Below are 14,782 nucleotides of genomic sequence, written 5' to 3'. Positions count from 1 at the left end.
TAGTCTTCCGTTGGATCGCTTCACAAGGAGCCATTGTGGAAACGGCACTTCCGCATTGCGACTGCACTAGTGCATTTTCTCTCAAAGTTGGGCGATTCTCTGGTCCTGCTCCGCGCTCGGCTTGCATCGCTGACATGGAGGTTGGTCCAGGGTGTCGCGTACCGCTGCAGGTCGGAGGGACCGAGGGCGGGTCCGGCCCGGAGGCGGCGGAGGAGGGGTGGCCCGGAGGCGGGAAGAACAGACTTGGTGGAGCCCTGCTGACCTAGGCTGGGCCACAGCGTCTGGAAGCCTGCTGGGGCCGGGGAGAGGGCATGCGGTTGGTGCTGGAAGTGAACGCTCTTGTGAGCTCAGAGTAGCTGCCTGGGTCTCTTATAGAGGCTGTATTGGTAAGAAAGGAATTGGGAATATGAAAATCCAGGATTGCTCGGACAGGCGGGTCTGCTCGTAACCTGTACCTGGAAGTGGTGGTGGTGGACTCATACATCTCAGATTGGCTATGGACCCACGCCTTCCCCGCGCTTGTCAGTTTTCTCAGGACACCTAGACCAAGTGGAGATCTGGCCCCTCCTGTACTTTATAGCCGGCCTAATACTTTTAGTTTGTATTGATAGAAGTTCATAGAGTTACTAGTTTCCAAGGACGGAGAGTTTTGCGAGAGAGATTGATGCATGGGATGTTAATCCCATTTTCATTGGAACAGAGATTTATGGACTGCCGTTTTAAATAGGAATACTTAATGATCACTGCTGTGACCTGAATCCTCAGACTAACACCCCCATGCAGAGCTAGAATGATCCCCTAAAGGAAAAGATTCTAGCTTTGCAAAACAAGAAATTACTGATCCTGCACTGTACTGGAGAAGAATAACTCATCCAATTCCATTGGGAATTATGATGCCATTAGTTTGTGGGAGATGAGTTGGCTAGAGGCTACAAGGGTGTCTAGGGATTGACTGTAAGGGGACAGAGGTGCTTGAGTTTCTCTGGGAAAGAGAAATAGTCCTGCCTACCTGACCGGATGCTTACAGTGCTCTCTGATCGATCCCATGGTTTTCTCCCGTCGTTGTCCACTGCATACTGTGTCTAAAACTGTCACTAGTTGTGGGATCTGTGTTCCACGAGTGCCCTTAAACAGTTCGTCCGGAACCGTTTCTCCCAAGTTTTTATACTGGGTCAAAAGAGTAAGAGATGACTTTAAGAGCTATGGTTCACTCGGGATCCTGTAGTTTTTTCACAGTGGGCTGCTCACATAGTCTTTTGTTTGTACAAGTGAAAATATGAGGGAAGGAATTACTCATTTTAGAAACTCACATATAGTGACGTTGTTGTATTACACATGTCGTCCTTACAAAGACTCTGATAGGAAAGTTTGCAGGATGGCGATGATGATGCTCACCATCCCCTGGTGATCTGTGTGACATCTGTTGGTTAACATGGAGAGAAGATACGGAAGGTATTTGTATAGATTTGGATGGGAGGAATAAAAAATGTGAAGCACGGATTTTTGTCATTTTTCTCCTTTTGGTTTATAAAGATTTCTGTTCTTGAGTCTGTCGGTAGTTGTTTTCAAATGCAAGTGATGTATTTTGAGTTGAAAAGTATGCGTCAGATTGTTTGGCAGACTTTTTCAAAGACACGCAGTTATTATCTTCTTTGAGGTGGCTTCATAAAAACAAATCAGTTGGATGAGAATCTGAGCCTCCACTGTTTACAGGATGGGCTGCGCTTAGTATTTCTTTAGGCACAAGTAGTAACATTGTACTGAATATTTAAGATCACTGTTAGATTTGTACAGATTTGAACAGATTAAAGCATGTGTTACTTACTTGGAATACATATTTAAAAAGCATATTAGTTTGCAAGTAAATAACACCTATGGTCTCCCATACCATGTTCAATGTTCCAAGTTGGCAAGATGTCAAGATGTGTTGGCTAAAACCAAGAATTAATGATGGCTGCATGTAAGGTACATGTGGGTGAAGAGCTGGGCCAGAGACCTATGAGTTGGCTACTTTATCATACTTTTGTTGAGGTTTTAAGGCAGCATGTTCTTTAATCCATAGGTAGTCTGTGTTCAAAATGGTGTCACTAGTAGCTAGAAGCTAATTGGAAATCCAGTCTTCTATTTGCAGCTAGCTTTTACTTCCCATAAGTTCCTGCTAATCAGGACTGTTTGGTTTCAATGAAGGAATATGTTTGAGGGGCACAGGCATGGTGTGCATGAGTTCTTGGACTTCTCCTTTCTCCATGCTGTTAGTCTAGGCTTGTGTCTAGGACCAGCCTCTATTCAAAAGACGGGAAGTTAAGTTTCATCACCTGGCGGTGCCATATCTCATAGGTAAAGAAAGTGGAAGATGTGTTTCTCATCTCTCACCTTGTGCTTTCAAGCTTTCATGCTTTCAGCAGAGTCTACTTTCTTAAGAGGTGACTGGGTCAGGTGACACAAGCCTTTAATCCCAGCACTTGGGTGGAAGAGGGGGGCCAACCTCATCCGCATGATGAGTTCTAAGACATCCAGAGCTACATTTTGAGACTTTGTCTTAAAAAAATGCAAAGGGGTGGGGGCTAGGTGGAGACTGGGTTTAGCCATCTTTCGTCATCCTGCTTGCGACTTAAGAGTCATCTGTTGCCATCCTCCTCATTGAGGTTTCCCTCTGCTGTTTTGATGGGAGGCTCTTTCCAATGCATAAGTTTCTCTCCATTGCAGTTCTCCCACAGGCTCCGGTTTCTGTCCTGTTGACTTCTCTGCTCTCCAGGTCTGTTAGAGGGCAGCTTTGTTTGTGTGTTCTTGCTTGTTCTTTTTCTTCTGTTGTATGTGACGTACATCCCTCAGCTTCCCCAGCTGTTATTTCTGCTGAGGTTAACTACTAAGGATTTTACAGAAGCACCTCCTGGGTTAGGGGTTCTCCTTACCTGCTCCTATCAGAATATTTGCTTACCTGGCTTGCTTAGCCTTCTTGAATTTCTTCAGTGTTGCCTAGACTGGCATTTGTTGGAAGTTTTAATTAGTTTCCATCACTATTTCACATAGTGTAAGTTTAAAAGCCACATTTCTTAAAATGTAATTTTTTCTTTTTTTTAATGTGGGTTTTGTTTTTTTGTTTTTTGTTTTCCTAAATAAGAGAGGTCTTCACATCTCACAGGCTAGCCTTAAACTCCCTGTGCAGATGAGCCTGGCCTTGAGCACCTGGTATTCCTGCCTGTACCATCCAAGAACTAAGATTATAAACACGTAAGGACATTCTGGTGTCCTTCTTTTCTTTTATTCTGTGTAGAGTGTTCCATAAATTCATTACACTCATGGCAGGTTTTTTGTCTCCCCCCCCCCCCAGTCCTTGCTTTTACTTTCTTCTTTATATTCTTTTTTTTTTTTTTTCCTTATTGAATCTGTTTTTGTGAAGGTAGGACCACATACCATGCTATGCCTATGTAGGAGCAGAATTTTGATGAAACACTGTGCCTTGGTGCCAGGGATCCACTTCATGTCATTACAGTGGGCTCCAAGTACCTTTACCTACTGAGTCTCCCCACAGGCCTTCAGTTGTGTGTGTGTGTGTGGTGTTTTGTTTTGTTTTGTTTTTTTGTTTTTTCAAGACAGGGTTTCTCTATATAGCCCTGGCTGTCCTGAAACTCACTTTGTAGACCAGGCTGGCCTTGAACTCAGAAATCTGCCTGCCTCTGCCTCCCAAGTGCTGGGTTTAAAGGCATGCACCACCACGCCCAGCTGCCTTAAGTGTTCTTACTGTCACTTTTTCATGCTCTTATAACCTCTGGCAGCTTTCTGTTTGAGGAGGCCTCCTTCCTTCTGCTGACTCTTTCTAGTGTTCACACCTTTGTTATTTCCATTCAGTAGGGCATTTTCAGCTCTGTCATTGTGCTTCTCATATTTTATTGCATGACTGATTTCTGATGTTCTTGTTTACATATGGCGTTATTATCTTAGCTCCTTATTTAGTTGTTTGAATCCTCCTTTAGATTTTTAACACAGGTTGGGTGTTCAGGGCATCTTTGAGATGTTTTGGTTTTCCTTTGTCTGATCCATGTTTCCTATTTGTATTCCTTACAGTGTTTATTGATATTTGGCCTTTGGGAATAACAGTGACCACCCATCATGAGCCTAGAATTTATAGAACCTTCAAATGTGTTGTAAGATATTAGATGCCTTTCTGTAGCGGGGAATTGTCAATCCACCCCCAGGGGATGATCACACTTTTTGTCACCTGCCCTACTCTCTGGATTTGAGAATAAAAGACACACATATACAGAGTTGTTTTTTTTTTTTTTTTTTTTTAATATGCCTTATTAGCTCAATGACTGGGCACTTCCAAATCTTTCCATGGCTAGCACACACTCCCCTCCGGTATTCCTTACTTAACATTTTTTAAAAATCTATATTTCATCTCTACTACCACAGACCTGATCTGGGGAGTGGCCTCTGGAGCCACTTTCCTGGATTCTTATATATCGGCGAACTCTTAATTTTAATCTCTCTGCTTCCTGGTCCTGGCATGGTACGTCCTACCTCCTCTCATAGCAGAATCCCTCTTCTCTCCTGCATTCTTGCCCAGGAATCCTAAAAGTCCTACCTCTTTCATCCTGCCCTGCCATTGGCCGTTGGCAACTTTATCCCCCAATCAGAGCCAACTGGGGCTTCCTTTAGCTTGCGTGTAGGGTGTTTTAAACAGGTTTTCTGGGTAGCATAATTAACATGCGTGTCTTTCTCTGGGGTGGCTGGAAGTGCCATCACCCACAGGGATTAACACCCTGGGAAAGGAGCTAGGAAATTGGAGGCTATCCTCCAAACTCTGACTTGCTGGCCCACCTATGAAAAGCAGAGTAACATGACTTTTCCTAAACCACTACGTGTAATTTGGCTTCATACATAGAATTCGTACAGGGAATTTATAAAGGAGAATTATTAAGAGACTGTTGACAAGTTAATAAAGATTGTAAAACAAATCTCAAAAGAAAGGTCAATGACTGGAAATGATACAGGAACCAACAACTATCTCATTCTTATTCTTAAACACATGTCTAAGTGGTGTCATTTCATTAAATGAATGTCATTAAAAAAGAGTGAAAGTGCCATTCTCATTGTGGTGCAGGCTCTGCACAGCTGCACATTTTCCTGTTGTCAGAGCCAGACACACTTTTTGATGCTTTTCTGTGGTTCCTTTCTACTTTCACTATTGCTGAGGCAAGGGTAAATATTATGTGACTGGAATCGCTTTTCTGACCCTTGAAGTTCCCTCTACTCATTTCAGTTACAAAAACTAAGAATTCCTGGGTCATGAGTGTTTAAATTTTACCGTATATTTCTTTTTCTATAATTTTGAGGTCATCCAGATGTGGCTGAAATCTAAGTTATAATTTACTTGATTTTTGACAATGACATTGTGGTGCACATGTTTATAATGAACTGTTCAGTCACACAAAACAATGGAATTCTGTAATTTGCGTCAATATAGAAGAGACTGAAAAATATTATTTCTGATACAGAAAGACAAGTAATCACATGACCTCAAACACAGGTTGAGTCTTAAGAATATTAACTTACAGAAGTTGGAGAAATAATGATTTTGCCCATCAGGAAAGGGAGGCATTGAAAAATATTGATCAGTCAGTGCTCTCATACAGATAAATAGAAGGAAGAAGCTTAATAGTCAGTGTTGTCCAGGATAGTGACTGTAAGTCATAGAAGATCAGAAAACATAATTTGTTTTGTTTTGTTTGAGACAGTGATATAGTGCTGGCTACCCTAGAACTTGCTGTGTAAATCAGGTTGGTCTGGAACTCATAGCGATTACCTGCCTCTGCCTCCCAAGTTCTGAAATTAAAGACATGCATTATAACACCTGGCCTAAGAACTTTGGAATTTTTAAACTTAGTAACATTAACTGTTAAAAGGAATGATCATTTTAAAATTGATAAAAAAGACAATGATGAGTCTACCTATAGCAAAACACCCCTTTGAACATATAAATCTATGATTTTCTATTATCTAGTCATAGAACAGGAGAAATAATGTACTGCTGTCATTGACCATTTGAGAACGTTACGCAATGAAATAAAAGCATCCCAACACTAAAATGTAAAAATAATTAAATAAGGGAAAGTAATAATTAGAATCACAAATTATAATTCTTAAGCCCAGCAGATTAAGATAAAGTTGCCATGATTTCAAAGGTGGCATTATGAGCATGATAAATACATGAATACATGTTTAAGAAAGATAAACACACGGGAGAAAAGGAGAAAGTGAAAGAATATTAGAGTGATGTCTAGTTATTTTAAATATTAACAAAGTGTTGTTAATTGCTCTACTTCCTCAGAATGTATTCATAAGCATAGGATGCTTATTGGTGTTTATATTATTGGTTATTATTATATCTGATATTGACTGACTTGTCTTTATTTCAGGAAATGCTGTCATTCAGGGATGTGGCCGTTGATTTCTCTGCAGAGGAGTGGGAGTGCCTGGAGCCTGCTCAGTGGAATCTGTACAGGGACGTGATGCTGGAGAATTACAGCCACCTTGTGTTCCTGGGTGAGAATCAGTTCCATCAGTAAATTCCTTTTTGTGTATGTGTGTTGCATAAAGTATTTAAAAATCTCGACCCGGGGTTTCTACCCTACCTTTGGGTATTGAGTTCCCAAATGAAAGACATGCTTATAGCCTTTATATTTATAATAAGCTCTGAATAGCATACTAGCTGGGCAGCTGCCTCTCCTCCATGCTGCTAGAATCTACTTTCCTATCACTAACCCTGAGTTATCGCTGACTATTTACTATGTTCTATCTGGGCTGCTCTTAACTCTTAATTGGGCAGCCCTCAGGACCACACTCTCATGACCTTTAACCCATGGTGGCTTCTGCTTCCACCTCTCCTACAAGTTGTTCTTCCTCATGGTCCTCCTCTCCCCACAAGCCTGAGAAACTTAAACCCCACCTATGTCTCTTCTACCCAGCTATTGGCTGTCAGCATCTTTATTTACCAATTAGAAGTAACTTGGGGGCAGGGTCACTCAGCATCTTATGTGCAGACTCCCCGGGGAGCCCAAATTAACATTAAAATACAAACAACAGTGGGCTAACCCACTGCATATGTGTGTGGGTTTGTTATTGCTATTTATTTGTACTTTGAGCCAGGGTCTTTCTCTGTCATCTTGACTGTCCTGAAACTCTTTGTAGACCAGACTAGCTTGAAATCAGAAATCCTCCTGCCTCTCCCTCTCAAATGATGGTATTGAGTACCACCAGGCCTGGCTCACAGTGAATTCTTAATTAAAGGTGAATATTAAATTTATTTTATTGAACATCTCATGGGAGCTTGTATTTTCCAACAGTGAGGTTTATGGTCCTTCATCCAAGGAAGAACTGGGGAGATTGTTGATGCAACTAAGATAATTTTTTTTTCCATTTTATGTTTCTAACTTGGCTGTTTCTTAGAAGTTTTGTCTCGATGGGTGGTGGTGGCCTTTAATCCCAGCCCTCGGGAGGCCAAGGCAGGCGGATTTCTGAGTTCGAGGCCAGCCTGGTCTACAAAGTGAGTTCCAGGACAGCTAGGGCTATACAGAGAAACCCTGTCTCAAAAAAAAAAAAAAAAAAAAAAAAGTATTGTCTCTTGTAAGTGAAGGAATTAATGTTCAGTAGATCCTCTCCATGCCTGCAATAGCAGAGTCCTGGAATAAGCATGTTATTTTCTAGATGAATAACACTTAAACAGTTGTATTCTTTTTTTCCACAAACAGGTCTTGCTTTCTCTAAGCCATACCTGGTCACGTTTCTGGAGCAAAGACAAGAGCCTTTGAATGAGAAGAGACAAGTGGCCACCACCATGCACCCAGGTGTGTGGGAATGAGGGCGTCAGAGGACAGAGTGTGAGATCAGAAATCCAATGGAAAGCCAGACTTTACTATATGCATTGAGATGGTATATTGTAATGGGAATCAATTTTTAGATATCCTTATTCATTCATTCATTCATTTCTATCAGAAGACATCTCTCTTATGATGCCTTAAGTCTCTAAGCTTTATTTTCCACTCCAGAGGATTCTGCTTAGGTTTACAGTGACTGACAAAGTTTGTCATTTTGCTGAGAGTCTGCCTTTCAATGGAATTTTGACTGTTTCCTATACTTTTGAAAATTTGTACATTTAAATATGTATGTGTGAAGCCATTATAATACAGTATAGACACAAATAAATTTCTTTCACATCACTTACATGCATGGCAATTAAAATCTTTATAAATGCTGTGAATGAGTATAATTTACTCTCATATAGTCTTTTTTTTCTCTTATACACTCAGTGTTACTGATTTAAAATACACACCCTTTGTAGAGAGCTATTTCATAGATTGAAACTTTATATGTCTAAAAGAATGTTTTTAATAGTTTACCAGTTGTCTTTCAGAATTTAATGGGTTCAAAATTCTCTTTTTATTATTCTACAAGTTTATTTTTGCATTATTGAAGTCTAGGTTGTCTAAAATAATTTGTTTATATGTAAGCTCTATGTTTTTGTGGATAGAGTATACAATACTAAACACTGTAGCACAGTGTAAGATTAAAGATCAGTGAGCTCTGGTTCTGTGAACATCAGAACTGTGTATGTCTGCTTCACGTGCTAGCATGAGTCTTGTATATAGTTTCTGCCTTCTTATTGTAAGCTTGTGTATCTTTTAAGCAAATCTTCTTAGAATTTAGGCTAATTTTTTATCATCTAGCCTTTGATTGATATGGCCCTTAGGCAGGCGTTCTATCATTATAATGAACGAGAGTTCTTTTCACTTTCCCTTTCCCTTTCCCTTTCCCTTTCCCTTTCCCTTTCCCTTTCCCTTTCCCTTTCCCTTTTCCTTTTCTTTTTCTTTTCACAATATGATTCGGACGCTTCTTTTCTTTTTGCTAGCCAGAGATACCTGGCATGGAAGATACTTATTTTCTTGTGAAAATGCAACATAAGCTTCCTGACTTCTTGAAATATAATACTTAATGATATTATGGAGAGTCTAGTTATTATGTAGTAAAATATTTTTTATCTTCTAAATTAAAACTATACTTACGATATAAACTGTGTATGTCTGCATTCTTTCAACCTCAGAAATCACCGCTAGCATAACATTTTTCATATTTAGCTATTTATATTTTTATGTAGATATTGTCATAAATTTATGTATTTTTTTAAAGACTTATTTATTTTATGTATGTGGGTATACTGTAGCTGTACAGATGGTTGTGAGCCTTCATGTGGTTGCTGGGAATTGAATTTTTAGGACCTCTGCTTGCTCTGTCGGCCCCACTAGCTCCAGTCAACTCTGCTCACACAGTCCCTCTTGCTCTGGCCCAAAGATTTATTTAGTATTCTATATAAGTACACTGTAGCTTACTTCAGATGCACCAGAAGAGGGCCTCAGATCCTATTACGGGTGGTTGTAAGCCACCATGTGGTTTCTGGGATTTGAACTCATGACCTTTGGAAGAGCAGTCAGTGCTCTTACCCAATGAGCCATCTCTCCAGCCCAATTTCTGTTTTGTTTGTTTGTTTGGTTGGTTGGTTTTTGAGACAGGGTTCCTCTGTGTAGCCCTGACTGACCTGGAACTCACTTTGTAGACCAGGCTGGTCTCGAACTCAGAAATCCACCTGCTTCTGCCTCCCAAGTGCTGGGATTAAAGGCGTGTGCCACCACGCCCGGCTCAATTTCTGTATTTTTAATGAACCCATTTCTGTTAACATAATGTCCTTCAGAATTTCCATTGTGGGGGCTGGCGAGATGGCTCAGTGGCTAAGAGAGCCTACTGCTTTTCCGAAGGTCTGGAGTTCAAATCCCAGCAACCACATGGTGGCTTACAACCATCCGTAACGAAATCTGATTCCCTCTTCTAGAGTATCTGAGGACAGCTACAGTGTACTTACATATAATAAATACAGAAATCTTAAAAAAAAAAAGAATTTCCATTGTTATGAATGGTGCAGCTTTCTTTGCTACTTAACTGTTAGTAATATTTCATTATTACTTTGATCTTCCTCTTATTTCAGTGGAAATTTAGAATGTTTCCATTTAATGCATTTTCAAATTACTCCATAGTGAATATAGGTGTGGAAACTTGTAATTTCTCATTTATCTGTGAAAATATGAGTAGTGGTCTGAATATTAAAGATAAGCATTATAAATTTTATGACATTACAAAAGCAATATAAATATGTATAAATATAAAGAATTTTATTGACTATTTATTCATATCTCAATTTTTACTCACCAGATATAAAACCATATAAATGTAAAGAATGTGGCAAAGCCTGTGATTGGAACTCACTCCTTCTCGAACACCAGAGAACCAATCCAGGAGAGAATGCCTACAAGTGTGAAGAATGTGGTCAGGCTTCTGGCTCTTACTCAGTAATTCCTGAACACCATATAAACGATACGGAAGAGAAAGCCTGCAAGTGTGAAGAATGTGGTAAAGTCATTTGTACTTGCTCAGAAAATTCTAGCTACCAGAGAATTTGCATTGGAGAAAACCCCTACAAGTGTGAAGAATGTGGAAAAGCCTTTTCTTCTCATTCATGTCTTGCTCAACATGAGGTAGAACACACTGGACAGCAATTTTATAACTGTGAAGAATGTGGGAAACTGTTTTATTGTCCTTCTCACCTTACAGAACATCAAAAAATTCATTCTCAAGAGAATCTCTTTAAGATTGAGGTATGTAGCGAGGTCTTTTGTGCTCCCATAGAACTTTCTAAAGACCAGAACTTTTGTACTGAAGAAAAACCCTACAGGTATGAAGACTATGTTAAGGCCTTTAGCGCTTGCTCAGTTCTTTCTGAACACCCGACAATTCATCCAGGAGAGAAAGCATTCAAGTGTGAAGAATGTGGCAATGCCTTTTGTACACTCCATTCAGTCTCTAAAATGAAAATTCATTATGAAGTGAAATCCTACAAGTGTGAAGAGTGTGGGAAAGCCTTTGCTACTCATCTTTCCCTGATTCAGCATAAGATAGGTCATACTCGAGAGAAACCTTATCAATGTGAAGAATGTGGCAAAATGTTTTACTGTTCTTCAAACCTTAAGCAACATCAAATAACTCATTCTCAAGAGAAACCCTACAAGTGTGAAGTATGTGGCAAGGTCTTTAGAACTTGCTGGCAACTTTCTAAACACCTGAGAATCCATTCTGGAGAGAAACCATACAAGTGTGAGGAATGTGGCAAAGCCTTTTATACTCTCTCCTACCTTACTCAGCACAAATTAGGTCACACTGGGGAGAAACCTTACAAATGTGAGGAATGTGGCAAAACCTTTTACTACCCTTCAGTCCTTAAGGAACACCTAGCAATTCATTCTGGAGAGAAACCGTACAGGTGTGATGAATGTGGCAAGGACTTTTGTACTCGCTCAGGACGTTCCAGACACCAGAGAATCCATACTGGAGAGAAACCGTACAAGTGTGAGCAATGTGGAAAGGCCTTCAGTACCCATTCATACCTTTCTCATCACAAGATAGTTCACACTGGACATAAACCCTACAAGTGTGAAGAGTGTGGCAAAAAATTTTATTATCCTTCTCGACTTAAGGAGCATCAAAGGATTCATTCTCAAGAGAATCCCTACAAGTGTGAAATATGTGGCAAAGCCTTTTATACTCACTCATACTTTACCCAGCACAAATTAGGTCACACTGGGGAGAAACCTTACAAATGTGAGGAATGTGGCAAAACCTTTTACTACCCTTCAATCCTTAAGGAACACCTAGCAATTCATTCTGGAAAGAAACCGTACAGGTGTGAAGAATGTGGCAAGGACTTTTGTACTCGCTCAGGACGTTCCAGACACCAAAGAATCCATACTGGAGAGAAACCCCACAAGTGTGAAGAATGCGGAAAAGTCTTTTCTACTCATTCATATCTTACTCAGCACAAAGTAGTCCACTCTGGAGAGAAGCCCTACAAGTGTGAAGAGTGTGGCAAAAAGTTTTACTATCCTTCTCGCCTTAAGGAGCATCAAAGGATTCATTCTCAAGAGAATCCTTACAAGTGTGAAATATGTGGCAATGTATTTTGTACTCCCAAAGGACTTTCGAAACACCAGAGATTTCATACTGGAGAGAAACCCTACAAGTGTGAAGAATGCGGGAAAATGTTTTATTATCCTTCTCGACTTAAGGAACATCAAAGAATTCATTCTCAAGAGAATCCTTACAAGTGTGAAATATGTGGCAAAGCCTTTTATACTCACTCCTACCTTACTCAGCACAAATTAGGTCATACTGGGGAGAAACCTTACAAATGTGAGGAATGTGGCAAAACCTTTTACTACCCTTCAATCCTTAAGGAACACCTAGCAATTCATTCTGGAAAGAAACCGTACAGGTGTGAAGAATGTGGCAAGGACTTTTGTACTCGCTCAGGACGTTCCAGACACCAGAGAATCCATACTGGAGAGAAACCCTACAAGTGTGAGCAATGTGGAAAGGCCTTCAGTACTCACTCATACCTTTCTCAACACAAGGTAGTCCACTCTGGAGAGAAGCCCTACAAGTGTGAAGAGTGTGGCAAAATGTTTTACTATTCTTCTCGACTTAAGGAGCATCAAAGGATTCATTCTCAAGAGAATCCCTACAAGTGTGAAGTGTGTGGCAAAGTCTTTAGTGCTCACTTAGAACTTGCTACCCACCTAAGTATTCATTCCGGATAAAACCGTACAAGTGGGAAGGATATGGAAATGCTTTTTAACTCATCCATCCTTACCTCAGAACAGATTCCTGAACAGAATTCTTAACAATGTGAAGAATGGCAAAATGTTTTCTATCCTCCAAACCTTAAGCCTTTGGAGGGAAACCATTCTCACGTGTGGACTGTAGCAAGGTCTTTTGTACTCACTTAGGACTTTCTAAACATCAAAAGAACCATACTGGTAAGAAAGACCACAAATGTAGGAAAGCTACTAAACTTTTTAACCTTACTCACCACGAGGTAGTTCTTTCTGTTCAGAAACACTATAGAAGAGGAAATGCTGGAAAATTCTTTACTCTTTTTCAATCCTTAAAGAATATCACAGAGGTCATTCTCAGGAGAGACCCTACAAGTATGAGGATTGTACTTTTGGTTATTCAGATCTTATCCAACACAATTGGATCCATACTAAAAAGAAACCAAACCTTTGTGAAGAATGTGACAAGTGCTTTACTAATCAACACTTTCTAACCTTAAAATTTATTCTGGGGAGAAACACTACAAATGTGAACAAATTGACAAGGCTTTTAAATGTTCTTCATAGATTAACACAAAAGTATTGGTACTGGTAAAATGTATTATGAAGATTTCATTCATCATTCAGTATTTGCTGAATGTCAGAATATTCACACTTGGGAGAATCTCTATAAATGTGCAAAATATAGCCAGGTGTTTAGCTGTAATTTGTCACTGCATTAGCATGAGAGAATTAATACTCCAAAAATACAAAGAATATAGCAAGGCCTTTACCCGTTTTTTCATACTTTATCCTCAGAAACTTCATACTGTAGAGAAACTGCACATACAAATAACATGTCAAACTTTTAATAATATTTCAAATCTCAGTCAACACCAAAGAATGAATTCAGTAAGCTTCACTGTTTGACTTTACATCTCGGCATCTAAGGAAAGCTCAACCGTATGCTTGTTTGAATCGGACTAACTTACAGATGTGTCTATAGGACATTTTTCTTGGATGTTGATTGATGCCCAGTCTCACCCCTGGACTGGTGGTCCTGAGTGAATGAGAATTCTGGCCACCAAAAATCAGAGGGAGCAAGCCAGTAAGCAGAATTCCTCAATGGTTTCTACTTTAGTTCCTGTCTCAAGGTTTTTCCCTTGAGTTCTCATCCTGGCTGAACTGGTTGACTAACTGTAATTCCTAAACTGAAATAAACCCTTTCCTCTTTTAAGTTATTTCTTAGTCATGGCATTTATCACAGCAACAGAAATCAAACTCAGGCAGCAAAGAATATGGGAAAGCTTTTTACTTTTCTTTATATCTTAGTTATTATCAGAGTCTTCATACTGAGAATGTCACAGTGTTGGTTTGGTTTTTTGTTTTTGAAATGGAAAATTAGACTGCTAGTGTCAGCTAAGAACATATGAGTCCTTTAGCAGAGACTTCTGTTTGCCATAATCTACCAATCTATTCTTTCAGACAATGTGTTTTTCAAGAGTCATTGATTGTTCTTTGAACTATAAATTTTTCCTGAAACTGTAGCCATGTTGTCAGACTGTACCTGAGTACTCTCAATCTGGATTTCTGAGCCATGACTTATATGGCAGATTTTGCCCTTTGGGTCCCCCAATTGTAAGTAACTCTTACCCTTTGGTCTGTAAGAAAACCCAATACATTCACTTTTCTCATCAACTTGGGCTGTAGTGAAATCCTAAGATGGTGTGTTGTGGGGTCCCTTTGTAGTGACTAGACATTTATTTGTGTCTATAGATAGCTAACAACACATGTCATTCATATTTGGCTCCAAAATAAACAAAGTCTTATTTCTCTGTCAGGTGAGAACTGTAGTTTTTGTCTAATGACATAATCCCTGTTTTAATGAGAACAGAGCCATAGTAAAGTAGGGACACAATCCACACATACTCATTCAAAGATAGGATTAGTTACTGGACACGTCCTTAAGTATTAATCATTGTAATTGCAGTTCTTACTTGATTGTTTGCATATATCCAGAAAAAGCATATAAATAATGAGTTTATTTAAAAGAAAAAGGTAATATCAAAACTTTCATAGAGACATAATTT

The 14,782-nt window shown here is 39.5% G+C and overlaps 1 protein-coding gene across 1 annotated transcript; it reads left to right on the top strand.

The window, feature by feature from the left end:
* The first annotated feature begins 18 nt into the window (after window positions 1–18).
* Zfp748 (zinc finger protein 748) lies at window positions 19–14,530 on the top strand. The gene is made up of 4 exons (NM_001035231.3): window positions 19–140; window positions 6,420–6,546; window positions 7,752–7,847; window positions 10,261–14,530. Exons 1-4 carry the CDS (start codon window positions 135–137, stop codon window positions 12,696–12,698), a joined length of 2,667 nt encoding a protein of 888 aa, NP_001030308.1. The 5' UTR covers window positions 19–134; the 3' UTR covers window positions 12,699–14,530.
* The last annotated feature ends 252 nt before the right edge of the window (window positions 14,531–14,782 follow it).

The sequence above is a fragment of the Mus musculus genome, chromosome 13, assembly GCF_000001635.26.
Source record: "Mus musculus strain C57BL/6J chromosome 13, GRCm38.p6 C57BL/6J".
NCBI lineage: Eukaryota > Metazoa > Chordata > Mammalia > Rodentia > Muridae > Mus > Mus musculus.
The sequence above is the reverse complement of the archived record's forward strand: the minus strand, read 5'-3'. Positions and strand labels throughout refer to the sequence as shown.